General features: G+C 48.8%; 1 protein-coding gene across 1 annotated transcript in view; it reads left to right on the plus strand.

Moving 5' to 3' along the window:
* The window catches only part of GASK1A (golgi associated kinase 1A), a 20,261-nt gene extending 9,131 nt beyond the window's left edge, over positions 1-11,130 (plus strand). The window contains exons 2-4 of the mRNA XM_028486593.1: positions 7,722-7,844; positions 9,904-10,007; positions 10,626-11,130. Coding sequence (XP_028342394.1) covers positions 7,722-7,844; positions 9,904-10,007; positions 10,626-10,836 — 438 coding nt within the window. The 3' untranslated portion in view covers positions 10,837-11,130. The remainder of the gene's footprint in view (positions 1-7,721; positions 7,845-9,903; positions 10,008-10,625) is intronic.
* Positions 11,131-15,863: the final 4,733 nt, after the last annotated feature.

The raw sequence follows: 15,863 nt of genomic DNA on the forward strand, positions 1-15,863 counted from the left end.
CCAGACCGGGGCGCGAACCCGGTTCCCCTGCATCGGCAGGCGGACGCGCAACCACTGCGCCACCAGGGAAGCCCTACATATATTTTTGATCCATCTGGAAGTTATTTTGGAATAAGAGATCAGGTGCAAAACAATGATTTTTTTTTCAGATGGCAACCCAAATGTCCCAGCACCATTTGTTGAAAAATCATTCTTTCCCCCAATTTGAAATGCTGTCTTTATCATATAGCCAATTTCCATATGTACTAAAGTCTATTTCTGGACTCTTCTGTTCCAGTAAAGGGTCTGTCTATTTATGTGTCAGAATCACACTGTTTTAATTATCATGCTTTATATTTTAAGTTAATAACTGGGAGTGCTTGGTCTTTCTCATTGCTCTTTTTTAAGATTTTTCTGATATTCTTGCATACTATTCTTCTGTGAAATTTAGAGTCAGCTTGTTACTTCCTTTGCCTTCCCAAGTCCTTTGGGGACTTTACTGGAATCAAATTAAATTTGCATGGACTAACATAGAGAGAATTTACATCCTAAAATACAGGGTCATTCTAGCCAAGAACAGGCTATGTCTTTCCATTTATCCCTGTTCCTCAGAAGCATCTTGATGTTTTCTTGAGCTAGATCTTCACTTCCATGTGGGGATGATACTGTTATTTCATCTTCTTGTGACCACTGAAAATGGCCTCCTTCCTTCCGCTGTATTGTTACTGATCTGGGTTCTTGGACTCTTTATTTTAATCAACAGAAATTTCTTTTTAACATCTTTATTGGAGTATAATTGCTTTACAATGGTGTGTTAGTTTCTGCTTTATAATAAAGTGAATCAGCTATACATATACAACGAAAAGACAACCCGCAGAATGGGCGAAAATATTTGCAAATGCAACAACTGACAAAGGATAAATCTCCAAAGTATACAAGCAGCTCATGCAGCTCAATATCAAAAAAACAAACAACCCAATCCAAAAATGGGCAGGAGACCTAAATTAATAGAAATTGACAAGAAGTCAGATGAGAAATTCAGGCAAGGCTTTATTGGAGCTCGTGCTGCAGCACCTGGGAGCGAAAACAAGAAACAGGCGCCCTTGTTCACTTCCCAAGGCGAGGGCGAGCTGATCCCTTAAATGGGGTGTGGCTGGGGGCGGATGGGTGGGTTGGACCAGGAGGCGTAGCTTAGGTGGTCTGCACACCCCCTAGGTGGTGCTGTGTGCAGGGATCCTGGGCGCGGGGCCCTGCTTTTGCTCCCGGCACCTCAGAAGTGACAGTTGGTTTGTGACCTTTTTGTATCTTATTGTTCATAATTTGCCGCACTGAGCCTGTGTGCAGTTATTTTTCGTCCCTTATAGTTTCTTTGTACTGCAAGCACTCTGGTAAAGGGTCCCAGGTCCCAGCCTATCTCAATGTGTTCTGGCCCGTAGCTCTTGGTCTGTGTGAAGGATATTATTTTTGTGTCGTAGTTTGGTTACTGGCCCCTTGCTCACTTTGTCCTGCTTCTAACAGTGGCTTGGTTTATCCCCTGGGTTTTCCAAGTATACGATCATTTCTTCTGTAATGAATGCACTTTGTCTTCTCATTGCCTCTTCTTTCTTTCTTCTTACCTCACTACAGTTGTGGTGCCTCTAGATTAATGGTAAATAGTAATGGGATGATGGACTCGACTTGTTTCTCTTTGGGACAATTTCTAGTGTTTTGCCATTAAACATCATGCTGGCTTTTGACTGAAGAACTATTTGCTATTCTTGCTTTATTAAGAGTTTTTCTTGTCAGGAATGGATGTAAAAATGATGTCAAATGCCTTTTGAGTATCCATGGAGGAGCTCACAATACTCCCCCCTCTAGTATATTGATGTGGGAACTTTTTGTGAAAGGTGTTCCCATGGTGACTCATCCCAGTTTTCTTGATTGGAACCTGTTTTGCTGTGGTGGATTCATCTTTTCACGGCTGCTGGGTTTTGTGTTGATGTTTAAAAGGTAGGGTGATCTACAGATGTCTTTTTAGATAAGGTCTAGTTCTTCTCAGACCATCTCCTCAAAGCCCACCAGCCAGTCTATTCACCCACATCCAGAGCTGGTGCTGAGACCTCTGGCCTCAGGCTTGGGGCAGATGAGGCATCCAGATGTTCCTCCCCAGGGCCTCCGGGAAGGTTGCCCTCTTGTCAGGACACAAGGGGAGCACTGCAGAGGGAGTCATCAGAGGAGAGTAAGAGTCAGTGCAGAGTAACCCACTCCTCCCCCACCCCTGACCTCCCCAAAGCCTCACGAATTCTTTAACAGACCAGCCTGCTGCCCTCCTTGGACAGAGATGCTGCCACTCTGGGGCAACCTGGCAGTGAGCTGGCCCGGCCAAGAGCCACCCTTCCCATCCAGAAGAACCTGGGCCTGTGACTGTCCCCAGGTGAGGGGAAGGTCCTGCATAGGGGGCAGGGCCACCAGGGACAGCAGGCAGTTCTTCTGGAATCCACGAGACTCAGATCAGGCCCTGGCTGAGGAATGCATCTTGGCCCAGGAGCCTGGTGGATGGGTTAGAGGACTCGGGCCACCCCTCGTGCCCTGTGCTGGGCTCCTCCCAGACTTCCCCTCCCCACAGCTGGGCCTGGTGTCCCTCTTGGCAGGCTGCAGTGTCTCGTCCCACCAGATGTCCTGTTTGGGGGCTCCAGAGCCAGGCCTCCCCCTGAAGCCTTCTGGTGTTGGTATCCTGGGCAGGGATGTAGGGCTCACCTGACAGGCAGGCTTTCAGTGATCAGTCCTTATGTGAAGCACCCCCCGACCCCAGCCCCAGGTCCTTCCTGCGGTCAGCCAGCCATGCGCTTCGTTCATTCATCCTTTCACTCAGAAAACTTCAACTGAGTCTCGTTGTGCAAAACAAGTGCTGGGGATCAGGTTGAACCATATCTTCTTCTTTGCATTGGGGAGCTTGTACTCTCTGGTGCCAAAAAACGTGTACCTGCTACCCAGTCTGGCTCAGTGGTCAGAGCCAGACTGCCTGGGTCTGAGTCTAGGCGCCACCGCTTTCTTTCTTTTTTTTTGGCCATGCGGGCATGTGAGGTCTTAGTGTGGCGTGTGGGATCTAAGTTCCCTGACCAGGGATCGAACCTGCGCCCTCTGCGTTGGAAGTGTGGAGTCTTAACCACTGGACTGCCAGGGAAGTCCCTAGGTGCCACCACTTTCGCTCTGTGGGACCCTAGGCACATTACTAGCCTCTGTGACTCAGTTCCCTCATCTTTGAAATGGGGATAATAACCATATCTGCCTCCTGGCTGCTGGGAGGGGTTAAATGAGTGGTGATGGGTAAAGCCCTCAGAGCGGTACCCAGCACAGAGTAAGGGCTTCACAACTGTTTAACTAGAATTGAACAAAAACTTCACGATCATCCAACCCTGCTAGGTTCATCAGAAAACCAAAACTGCAAAGGATTATCATTTTTTCTTGGTAACTCCTCATTTTTTCAAAAAGGGGAAAAAAAAATCAAATCCTGAAGCAATTTGGGAATGAAGCTTAAGCTTGGTCCTGCTTGACTACTGCAGTTTAAACTGAATTTCTCTTCAGTGGAAAAAAGTTCCCAGACAGCGTGGCAAATTAATCACACTGGCAACTGCGCCTGGCCAGCCCCTCCCTGTTCAGCATTCAAATGGGTGTAGATTTGGGGACGCCAGCGCCGCCCGTATCATATGGGCTGTTATTCCTTGTAGCTTCCAGCGTTTCAACTTGCACTGCAGTGAGTTGAAATCTGCGCAGGGTCAGGGAGCGTTTGGCAGGAGGAAGGGGGTTTGGCTGGCTGTGCATCAGGCATCACGTGAAATCCAGAGCAGTTACTGTATTTCAGTCTTGCTAGAACTGTCCTGGCATTTATTCTCCCAGCCAAAGAGGACTTGGTAGGTGGTGTCCATCTCACAGATTTGTCTGCACTCCAGAAACCAGGCCTGCACGTAGAAGAGAGTGGCTAGATTGTCATGACGCTGCTTTATTTCAGACTCTGGTTCTCAGGCCTATAGCTGGGGTGGGGCCGGGGCTTCTGGAGGGAGGAACCCCTGAGATTCCTCCAGGCCTTTGGGCCTGTCCCTTCCAGGGCCCTCCAGGACAACCACCCTTGCTGTGTTTACATCATCACCTTGTGTGGTCCTCAGTGAGGTCCTGAGGGAGTATCACTGCTCCACTTTGTGGATGGGAAAACTGAGGCATAGTGGGGTTAATTAACTTCCTTAGGTCATGGAGTTAGGACACAGTGGAGCCACGATTCACCCCCTAGATCTACTGGGCTCCAAACCAGGGTCACAGGCATGGCCCAGATTGTAGGCCAAATTCCCCTCTCTGCGTTTCTGTATGGCCCATGAGCTAAGAATGGTTTTAGCTTTTTTTTTTTTTTTTTTTTTTGCGGTACGCGGGCCTCTCACTGTTGTGGCCTCTCCCGTTGCGGAGCACAGGCTCCGGACACGCAGGCTCAGCGGCCATGGCTCACGGGCCCAGCCGCTCCGCGGCACGTGGGATCTTCCCGGACCGGGGCACGTGCATTGGCAGGTGGACTCTCAACCACTGCGCCACCAGGGAAGCCCGGTTTTAGCATTTTTAAGTGGTTGAAAAGCTCAAAAGAAGAATATTTTGTGACATATAAAAATTATATGAAATTAAAATGTCAGTGTATGTAAATAAAGGCTTTTTGGAACATAGCTATGACCATTTGTTTGCATATTATCTAGAATATGTACAATATGCACTACAGAGGCAGAGGTGGGTAGTCGTGACAGAGACCATATGGCCTCCAAAGCCTAAAGTATTTACTGTCTGGCCCTTTATAGAAAAAGCTTGCCGACCTCTGTTCTAAACCTCTGTGTGGACAGCCTCAGAAGGCTTCTGCTGAGGAAGGCATGTGTGTGAATGCATGGAGGAGGACCACCCTCACCCACTAAGTTCTAGGACCATATGGAGAAATATGGGGGCGTGATACTAGCTTCAGGTGGATTTAAAAATAGTTGGAGGGCTGGGAGGTCTCTGGGGCATGCCGCAGGGCTCTGTCCTCAGCTCTGTCCCGGTCAACACTTCTATTACGAGCCTGAGTGAGGATCCTGGGGCTCCGGTGGACCCAGCTGATTGCTCTCGTTCCTTCTGCACAGAGCCCTGGTGTGATTCACCTTCCCCCCAGGCCTGGGCTCAGAGGTCTGTGCATCCCTGGCTGCCACTGGACCAGGGGTGATCCTGTGTCCAAATATGGTCCAGTCAGGCTGAAAGGAAGGACTTCTATTCCATGATTGTTGGGGGATAGCTTCCTTTTCTCTCCTCGCCTCCCCGCCCCTCCCTCCCTCCCTTCCTGTGTCTCTATCTCCTTCTCTCTAGACATAACAAGGAAAAACATACCCACAGCAGCCACCTGCAGGCTTCCTGAGACAACAAAGGGATGTCCTTAACATTGTGCGGGTATAGTGAGAAGCAGAAACAAACCCGAGTCCTTACCGTGACAGTAGGAGCTGCTAAATCCCCCAGCCTGCCCTATCACGAGACTTCCTGCGGTAGATGATCTTAATTTCCCCTACAGTTAAAGCCATTTTGATCCAGGCTTTTCTGTTACTTGTAATTGTTGTTATCCAAAGTCTGGGAGACCAAAGCAGTGACTGTCTGTGCCAGGGGCTCATTAATGGGCTCGCTGCCTGGACAGGGCTCTGGCCGTTTGCCCCCGGCCAAGCTGGGCCTGTCCTCCAGGTTTGGGACAGTAGTTGGGACTGTTTAACACTGTCTCATAGTTCTGGATTCTGGTTTTGTGAGGTTGATTGGTGAATAGAACTATAGTTATTTTCTGGCTTGTGTAGAAGGAAATCAATTTTGTATTTCTTCAGAACATATGAGAGTTTCCTACAAAGGGAGATGGAAATGGAGGGAGACCTTTTCCGGCCAGCGCCGAGCTGGGGCTGAGTGGACTGCTAGGTGGCTGGCCCGGCTTTGATGAGTGCCGCATCCTGGGGGGTTATAGGTTGTGTCGTCCCCCCAACCCTGCCCCCGCCCCCTCTGCCATTCGTGGAGGGGGTTGGCTGCATGTGGCGGAGGGAGGCACGTTGGTGGTGCTGGCTAAAGCTGGATCAGGTCTGCGGCTTGGGCTGGCAGAACAGCGACCACAGAAGATGGATGTGGACTATCCAGACAGCCCCTGCGCCTGCTGCTGCCTCAGTTGTTGTCATGGAGGAGGAGGATGGGCTCTGAGACTTCTGGTTCCTCCTCTTCCTCCTTCACAGTTTTGAAAGCTCTTCTCCAGCCTTAACTAGTGTAATGATGGGGACCTCACTTGACCTCTAACTGGCTCACCCTTCCTGACCTTCAGGGAAGCAGGGCAGGATAACAGAGAGCACTGGGCTCAAGCCAGGCAGACCTCGGTTCAAATCCCAGCTGTACTGCTTTCACATGTATGACCTTGGGCAAGTCTGGGGTCAGTGTCCCCCTGTGTAAATGGGGACAATAATGTTTCTATTGCAAGGCTGCAGTGAGGAGTGGGTGAGATAGAGATGCAGCAGTGGTGCTGGTCATCTGAGTGATGTCTTCTGACCCCACCAATTCTCCAACTCCAACTGGGTGTACAATTTGATTCTGACACTATCCACCTGGACTCAATGTCAGATCCCACAAGTGAAGGGCTCATTCCCACAAGACTGCTGATTCAGATGCCAGTCACAAATCCTGGGCCACCCGGACTTCTGACCAACTGGCTATAAATTGGGGGTTCTCATGACCCCCTCCTCATGTTTAATAATTTGCTAGAGTGGCTCACAGAACTCAGGAAGACACTTTACTTATGTGTACTGGTTTATTACAAAGGATGTAAGTGAACAGTCAGTTGAAGAGGTACATGGGGTGAGGTCTGGAAGGGTCCCAAGTATACAACCCTGTATGTCCTCATGGAGTCGGGGTGCATCACCCTCCTGGCATGTGGGTGTGTTCTCCAACCTGGAAGCTCCCCAAATCTCACTGTTCAAGAGTTTTTATAACCCAGTTTCCAGCTCTCCTACTCTTCCCAGCGGTTGGAGGGTAGGGTTGAAAGTTCTACTCTCTACTTGTCTATCTGGCAATCAGCCTGAAGTTATCTAAGGGCCCTGCTGAGTCACCTTATTAAACTCTGATATGGTCAGAGGGTTTATTATGAATTACAAAAGACACTCATATCACTGAGCAAATTGCAGGGGTTTTAGGAGCTCTGTACCAGGAAGCAGGGACAGAGACCATATTTCTTATTAAAGCACATCATGATCATCTCTGAGGGAGCGTCGTTGCTCCCGTTTTAGGCATCCAGTGTAAGAGGAGCCAGGAACAGGAATGCTCTCCTTCCTGACTTTGATTCAGGCCTCCTGCAGGGTGAAAGCACTGTCCTAGAGGCAGGAGCTGCCTGGATGGTCATTAAAAGATTTTTATCTCTGTAAAGGGAGGAATCCCTGATGTAGCATTTGCTGATTAAAGAAAAAGTGGTCATGTGTGGGTCTCCCCAGGTAGACCAGACAGTCAGCCCCAGGCTGGAGCTCAGGGCCAGTGGCAGAGATTAAGCAGTGAGTGTTGGTTGGAAATCCACGCAGTGTGAGCAAGCAATCCTGGTGCAGGGCAGGCTGGCTGAGGAGCAAGCAGAAGCCCCATCACAGCCGGAGGCCAGCAGCAGAGCTGACCAGCGCCAAGATCCCTGAGGATGGCCCCCAGCGTGTGGCCCCAGGGCTCCGGCGGCCCGAGTGCTGGGCCCTCAGAGGACGGTGTCCCCACAGGTCCATGACCGCCTGGATCGCAACTGCTGCGGCTTCGAGCCCGAGCCCTCGGACCCCTGTGTGGAAGAGAGGCTCCGAGAGAAATGCCGGAACCCGGGGGAGCTGCGGCTGGTCCACATCTTGGTATGTCCTCAGGTCGCCCCAGACTCAGGTCTTCCTGTCTCCATCAGCAGATGCTGTTGGCAAGTGTCAGAGATCACGTGACCTTGGGGTGTCCCAATCCTGTTCTTTTCAGCAGCAGAACCCTTTAAATGTTTTCAGGAAGCCTTAATATATAGAACTGACACAGGTGGCGCTTTGAGGATGTGGTTTAGGTAGGTATGGGGTGTGGGCTGGAGCTGTTGTCACTAACTCCTCTGAGCCCTGAAGACTCCGGGGACGCCCCGGAGTCTCCAGGAAGCAGAGTGTGATAACTGTGTGTCTAGTAGGACGTCCTCAACGTGCCAGTAAATATGGAAATTGGGGCCTGGAGCGGGGAAGGGGGTTTCCCAAGCTTCATGTCTGGTTGGTGGCAGTGACAGGGCGCTCTCCTGGCCCCTGATGGCTCACAGGCTGGGGCTGTTGGAGGAACACTGTGCTGCCTCCTGTGAAAACTGCAGCCCAGGATGGGAAGCCATGTGCCGAGGCCATCGGTGAGAGGCTGGTGGGGCAGAACAGCCGCTTCTCCTGCACGAGGAGCAAAGTGCCACCCCGGGGAAGGGCTGCTCTGTCTTCTCCCAGTGAGGCTGCTGTCCTCACCGCCTCACCTTGGCCAGCTGCTTTGGACGGTAGCCGTCAGATGCTGCCCTGGGCTGAGCGTTAGGCAGCCCCACCAGCCCGCAGGCCAGGGCTGCCTCGTGGTGCTGCTGGGTGGTGGGAACTCTCCCTCCCCTGCCCCAGAGCCACCTCTCTCCTTCCCCAGTAAAAGGCAAATATTCCTGGGAGAGGGAGGGCTTTTTTGTTGTTTTTTTTTGTTTGTTTGTTTTTTGTTTTTTTGCGATACGCGGGCCTCTCACTGTTTGTGGCCTCTCCTGTTGTGGAGCACAGGCTCCGGACGCACAGCCTCAGCGGCCATGGCTCACGGGCCCAGCCGCTCCGCGGCATATGGGATCTTCCCGGACCGGGGCACGAACCCGCGTCCTCTGCATCGGCAGGCGGACTCTCAACCACCGCGCCACCCGGGAAGCCCAAGGGAGGGCTTTTATATCCATCCTTTACCCCTGGTGGGCAGCTGTCTCAAAGATCCTTCCCGATAGCAGTTTTTGGAGGGAGGAGTTATCGGGTTTCGAGAAATAGATGATCCCAGGTGTGTGCAGGGGGGTGAGAGGTAGAAGAAGCAGAGAGAGGGGAAGCTGAGGTCCTGAAGACAAAAGTTCATAATTTAAGCCCAGGTTTCTGAAGAGAATTATGGGAAGCTACCAGGGACTCTTGGCGAATATGTAGGAATGGAGTGTTTGCATGGGGGTGGGGAGTAGGGAGCCGGAAGAGATGGCCTCCTGTGCCCACCATACCAGAGTTTTAAGGTGCTCAAGAATTCCCTGCTGCTGATTTTAGTTTTGAAGAGTTTTCGGAGGCCCTAAAACTGTGGGGACAGAGGACGGGCAGTGCTACCTGAGGATGGAGGGTGTCTTGTGACCTCGGTGATGCTCAGGGCAACGCCCGGCACAGGGGCACAGGGGGCACGTGGGCGGGCATACGTGTGTGAGGGGGCACGTGTGCGATACATCCCGCAGCCTCAGCCCCTGGGTGGGCTACCTCTGCCCCTTCCCGTTCCCACCCGTCCTCCTCACCCCTTCGGCCACCAGAACAGGAATCAGTCCCAGTGCCTTGCAATTTTGCAGAAGGTGCTGTGGCTTGTGGCTATGGGTCCAGCTTTGAACCAGCCAGCTACTTATTAGCTGTGTGACCTTATGCAAACTACTTCTTTGTGCCTCTGTTTCTGTAAAATGAGGCTAATATCAGTGGCCACCTCCCAAGGTTGCTGGGAGGGTTCACTGAGAGGGTGCCTGGATGTCCTAAGCACGGCAGCGGCATGGAGTGGGCTCACTGCTCAGTGCGAGGGGACCATCTGGGCGAGTAGCAGGGTGGGTGGTGGAACTGACAGCTCAGGGCCCCCCAAGCTGCTGAGCCCCGACAGAGTCCAGGGGCACCGGCTAGGCTGCTCCCTGAGTCTCCTCTGTCTCTGTCCATGTTCTTGCCTGAGGTCCGGAGCAGTGATCTCTCTCATCTGGTCTACATCGATAACGCCGGCAACCTTCAGCACCCGGAGCACAAGCTGAATTTCCGGCTGCTGGAGGGCATCGACGGGTGAGGGTCAGAGCGGTTGGGTGGAGGTTCAGGGGCTGAGGCTTGATGGCCCTGCTGTAGACCTTGAACTGTGGCTCCAGAGAAGTCCACAGTCCATCAGACAAAAGCTGCTGGATGAGCCTCAGAAGGGGGTGAGGAGTCCTGGGAAAGCTGAGGGGATACAGCCAGCAGGCCCTTCAAGTCCATGATGGGCTGCCCCCTCCCCAATATCCAGAGGGCCTCCTGGTTCTGCACAACATGGGCTGCCCTGCTGGGGAGTGGGCAGGCTGGCCCTTCCCTGGCAGGGAGCTAGCCTGGGAGACACCTTCCCTGCTCACACCTGCAGTGGCGGGGCCTTCCTAGGGCTCCTCCTCACTTCACCCGGGCCAGCAGAGTGGATTCACCCACTCAGGGGGGTGGGACCCATCGAAAGCTCTATCCCCTGCCTGCTGTCACAGCAGAGCGGGTGGAAGGGTTCCTGGATAACTAGTCAGCAGGTGGCCCCGGAGACTTTGCGGGCTGGCTTTGCGGGCCCCAAGCTGTGCAAGTTCTGGCCGACTGGGCTGGCCTTTCACGGAAACTCTCTGAGATGGCTTTTGCTCTTCCTTTCTGTTATGGGACTGGGGGACCTTCCTCCAGGTTTCCTGAGTCTGTCGTGAAGGTTCTCGCATCAGGGTGTCTACAGAATATGCTGCTCAAGTCACTGCAGACAGACCCGGTGTTCTGGGAAAGCCAAGGCGGGCAACAGGGCCTACAGCGGGTCCTCCAGACCCTGGAGCGGCGAGGACAGGTCCTGCTGAGCCACATCCAGACGCACAACCTGACACTCTTCAGGGACGAGGGCCCGTAAGCCCCCCACGGTCTGGGCGGGACTCTCACCTCACTGCAGGGGGAAGAAGGGGGGGCATCTCACGACATGACCTGAGTGGATAAGTGCCCATCCTCACGGCCACATTTTCTTGGGTTCACCCGTCTTGAAGACAAAAGGGAAAAGCCAGAAATCAGGAGGGCACCATGGATTCCACAGGACGTGTCATCTGCTTGGGATGGTGGAGGAGGTGGTGGGTGTTGGGTTTTCAGTCTCATCACATTCTTTTCTGCCTGCTCAGCTCTGGCTATTTACTCCCTTGCACCAATAAATACACAAGAATGTTCTATGAACTGCTCCAGGTACAGTAAAGTCGTGCATTCCACATGCACACGCAGAGCTGGACAACTCTGTGTGTGTGTGTGTGTGTGTGTGTGTGTGTGTGCATGTGTAGAGGTGTGTAGGTAGTTGTGCACGTGTGGTATGTGTGTATGCCCGCATGCATACATGAGATGAGCCTGATAAAGGATCTTCACAGAGTTTTACTTGTGGCCCAGAACTGCTCTGGCTGAAAGTGAACTCAGGTCCAAGAAATGAAACACTAAGCATTTTGTCTTTATAGGCTTTAGGTGTTCAATCCTTATTCACTTATGTTTTTGGTTTAAGAATTATGAAAGTAATGCATGCTCACTAAAAACAGATTCATAAATAATAGAAGCATGTAAGATAAAAAGTGAGAGTTCCAGAAACCCCCTAGAGATGTGGTATGCATTTTATTCACACTCACAATGCATGCAAATGAAAATATAATAAAGTAGGATATCTTTGTTTGTCAACTCACTATTTGTACTTTACTATATTTACTATGTTCTCAATCCGCCATCTGGGTTGACCCAATTCTTATTCATGACTGCGTGGAACTCCCAGGCAGGGACATGTCATATTTCATTTAGCTGTTCTCATTATGATGAACATTTAGATGGCTCAGACTTTTCACCAATTCTGGACAATGCTGCCATGAACATCTTTGCATGGTGTGCAAGTATTTCTGCTAGCTAGGTTTCTGTGGGTGGGTTTCTGCATCAAAGTATATGGGCATTCTTTATTTTCAGAGAAACTGCTGAATTCCCTCCAAAATGGTGGTGTCAATTTACCCTCCTATACAGAGGGTAGGGGACTAATTGTTTACCCTACACCTCATCAACACTTGCTATTCTCAAACTTATTGTTGTTGTTGTTTTTGTGGTACGCGGGCCTCTCACTGTTGTGGCCTCTCCCGTTGCAGAGCACAGGCTCCGGACACGCAGGCTCAGCGGCCATGGCTCACGGGCCCAGCCGCTGTGCGGCATGTGGGATCTTCCCGGACCGGGGCACGAACCTGCGTCCCCTGCATTGGCAGGCGGACTCTCAACCACTGCGCCACCAGGGAAGTCCAAAACTTTTTGTTTTTAATTCATCTGATAGGGAAACCTATTTTTAATTTTCATTTTTTATTGAAGTATAGTTGATTTACAATATCGTGTTAATTTCAGGTATACAGCAAAGTGATTCAGTTATATATCTATAGTTTCAGATTATTTTCATTATAGGTTACACAGGATACCGAATATTGTTCCCTGTGTTATACAGTAAATCCTTGTTGCTTATGAGTTTTATGTATAATAGTTTGTATCTGTTAATCCCAAACTCCTAATTTATCCCTCCCCATCCCTGTTCCCCTTTGGTAACCGTAAGTTTGTTTACTATGTCTGCAAGTCTGTTTCTGTTTTGTATATAGATTCATTTGTATTATTTCTTAGATTCCACATATAAGTGATATATAATATTTGTCTTTCTTTCTCTGGCTTACTTCACTAAGTATAATATTCTCTAGGTCCATCCATGTTGCTGCAAATGGCAATATTTCATTCTTTTTTAAAAAATATTTATTTATTTAGGCTGCGCCAGGTCTTAGTTGTGGCATGTGGACTTCTTAGTTGCAGCATGCAAACTCTTAGTTGTGGCATGAATGTGGGATCTAGTTCCTCAACCAGGGATTGAACCCAGGCCCCCTGCATTGGGAGCATGGAGTCTTACCCACTGGACCACCAGGGAAGTCCCAATATTTCATTCTTTTTTATGGCTGAGTAATATTCCATTGCACATGTATACCACATCTTCTTAAACCAAATCGCCTGTTGATGGGCACTAGGTTTGTTTCCATGTCTTGGCTATTGTAAATCATGCTGCTATGAACATAGCAGTGCATGTATTTTTTTAAGTATGGTTTTGTCTGGATATGTGCCCAGGAGTAGGATTGCTGGATCATATGGCAACTCTATTTTTAGTTTTTTGAGGAACCTCTGTACCGTTCTCCATAGTGGCTGCACCAATTTACATTCCCACCAACAGTGTAGGAGGGTTCCCTTTTCTCCACACCCTCTCCAGCATTTGTTACTGTAGACTTTTTAAGGCTGGCCATTCTGACCAGTGTGAGGTGGTACCGCATTGAGGTTTTGATTTGCATTTCTCTAATAATTAGTGATATTGAGCATCTTTTCATGTGCCTGTTGGCTATCTGTATGTCTTCTTTGGAGAAGTGTCTTTTTAGGTCTTCTGCCCATTTTTTGATTGGGTTGTTTTTGTTGTTGTTGTTGTTGTTGAGTTGTATGAGCTATTCGTGTATTTTGGAAATTAAGCCCTTGTTGGTCGCATCATTTGCAAATATTTTCTCCCAGTCTACAGGTTGTCTTTTCATTTTGTTTATGATTTCCTTTGCTGTACAAAAGCTTGTAAGTTTGATTAGTTTCCATTTGTTTAGTTTTGCTTTTATTTCTATTGGCTTCGGAGACTGACCTAAGAAAATATTGGTACGATTTATGTTAGAGAATATTTTGCCTATGTTCTCTTCTAGGAGTTTTATGGTGTCATGTCTTATATTTAAGCCATTTTGAGTTTATTTTTGTGTATGGTGTGAGGGTGTGTTCTAACTTCATTGATTTATGTGCAGCTGTCCAACTTTCCCAACACTACTTGCTGAAGAGACTGTTTTTCTTTTTCCCTTTTTTCCATTGTATATTCTTGCCTACCTCTGGATCTATTTATATTGTCTGATTTTTTTTTTCCTTCCACTGTCTCTTTATATCCTGGGAATTTTGGTTGAATGTCAGACACTGTCTATAAAATATTGCAGAAGCTCTAAGTGATCCTTTAGCTTATGGCAGGCAGGTAGAATTAGGATAGATCATTTTAATCCAATCACAGAATGGATTGGCTATCAGTCTTTATAAGATTTGGTTTACTTTTTTTAAAGTAACTTTAAAAATAATTAATATATTTATTTATTTATTTTTGGCTGTGTTGGGTCTTTGTTGCTGCGTGCGGGCTTTCTCTAGTTGCCGCAAGCAGGGGCTACTCTTCATTGCGTTGGCTTCTCTTGTTGCGGAGCACGGGCTCTAGGCATGCGGGCTTCCGTAGTTGTGTCATGCGAGCTCAGTAGCTGTGGCTCGTGAGGTCTAGAGCGCAGGCTCAGTAGTTGTGGTGCACAGGCTTAGCTGCTCCGCAGCATGCGGGATCTTCCCAGACCAGGGATCGAACATGTGTCCCCTGCATTGGTAGGCGGATTCTTAACCACTGCACCACCAGGGAAGCCCTGGTTTACTTTTAGTTCACTTTTATTCCGAGGGTGCAGGCCTTTAGGAGTTCCATTTGAAAGCATGAGGTGCTTACCAGAGGCTCTCTCTCTCTCTTTTTTTTTTTTTTTGGCCACGCGGCTTGCGGGATCTTAGTTCCCCAATGAGGGATTGAACCTGCGCCCCCTGCAGTGGAAGTATGAAGTTCTAACTACTGGACCGCCAGGGAAGTCCCAGGAGTCTTTCTTGTCAGGACTTCAAAACCGATTTTTATCTCCCGTCCTTCTGAGGCCACAAAACTTCTGTTGGTTGCCACTTTCTGCTTTGTTTCTCTCAGCCTGCACTGTTTGTGAACTGCTGAATGCCTTGAGATAATAAACATGTCATTTTTCTGTACCACTGAGAGGATCTTAGCCTCTCAAGCCATAGCTGTCTTAGTAGCTTGGAACTCTAATTTTTGCCTCCTCAGCCCCTCCTCAGACTGCTGACATCTTTGCTCAGATTCTGTGTCACTTAAAAGCGTTTCTTTGTTGCTTAGTCTCTTTGGCTGTACCATCCAAGACCACATATGCTTTGAGGGGAAAACAGCATAGAATGTCAGACTCACCTTAATTACTTTTCCATATATCTCTAATCTCAGATCCTCAAACTGTGACTGTCTTGGTAATTCTCCAGTCCCCAAACAGATTTGTTTTAGTCCAGCCTTTTTACCTGTTTTCAATGAGAGGTTTTTTTTCCCTGCAACAAATTAATCAATCCGGCGTTATCCTCCTTTTTTTTTGTTACTCTAAATATTGCATCAGTGAACATCCTTACACATAAACATTTGTCTATATATCTCCTATTTTCTTAGGGTAGACTTGCCATAATGAAAATTTCTGAGTCAAAGGGTACGCATTTTTAAGGCTTTTGATACATATTGTCAAGTTGCTTTCCAAAAAGATTGTATCTATTTACATTGCCACTGTCTGTGTGTGAAGGTGCCTAACTCTAACTGTTAATTATTACTCTCTTATATAATATGCCAAGCTTCATAATAAGAAAGGATAGCTTCAAATACCTGGAACCAATTTATTTTTACCCTTAAAATCAGAGTCGATAATCCAACATTTGTTGAAGATGGGAGCAGATGTAGTTATTGAAAACATATAATGAGATAGGCATGGTATATATGTTACAAGAAAATATTTTGTTTTGTAGAGGCAGTAGATTGGATTGCTGCCCCAATTCTTGACCTATCGCTACCTGTGTTCTTTGCCATGTGCCTTTTCACTTCAAAGCAGTGTGGTGTACATTTCTATCCCTTGATTCTGAGTTCAGCAATGTGACTTTCTTCGGCCAAAAGAATTGTTAGCAGACACGGTACAAGCAGAGGTTTGAAAAAGCACTTATATACAGTTGGGCCTGTGCTCTTGCTGTTTTGCCACATTCTTGAGAAGGTACACGCCTGCCCAAGTC

Source organism: Physeter macrocephalus, unplaced genomic scaffold (genome assembly GCF_002837175.3).
Source record: "Physeter macrocephalus isolate SW-GA unplaced genomic scaffold, ASM283717v5 random_1730, whole genome shotgun sequence".
NCBI lineage: Eukaryota > Metazoa > Chordata > Mammalia > Artiodactyla > Physeteridae > Physeter > Physeter macrocephalus.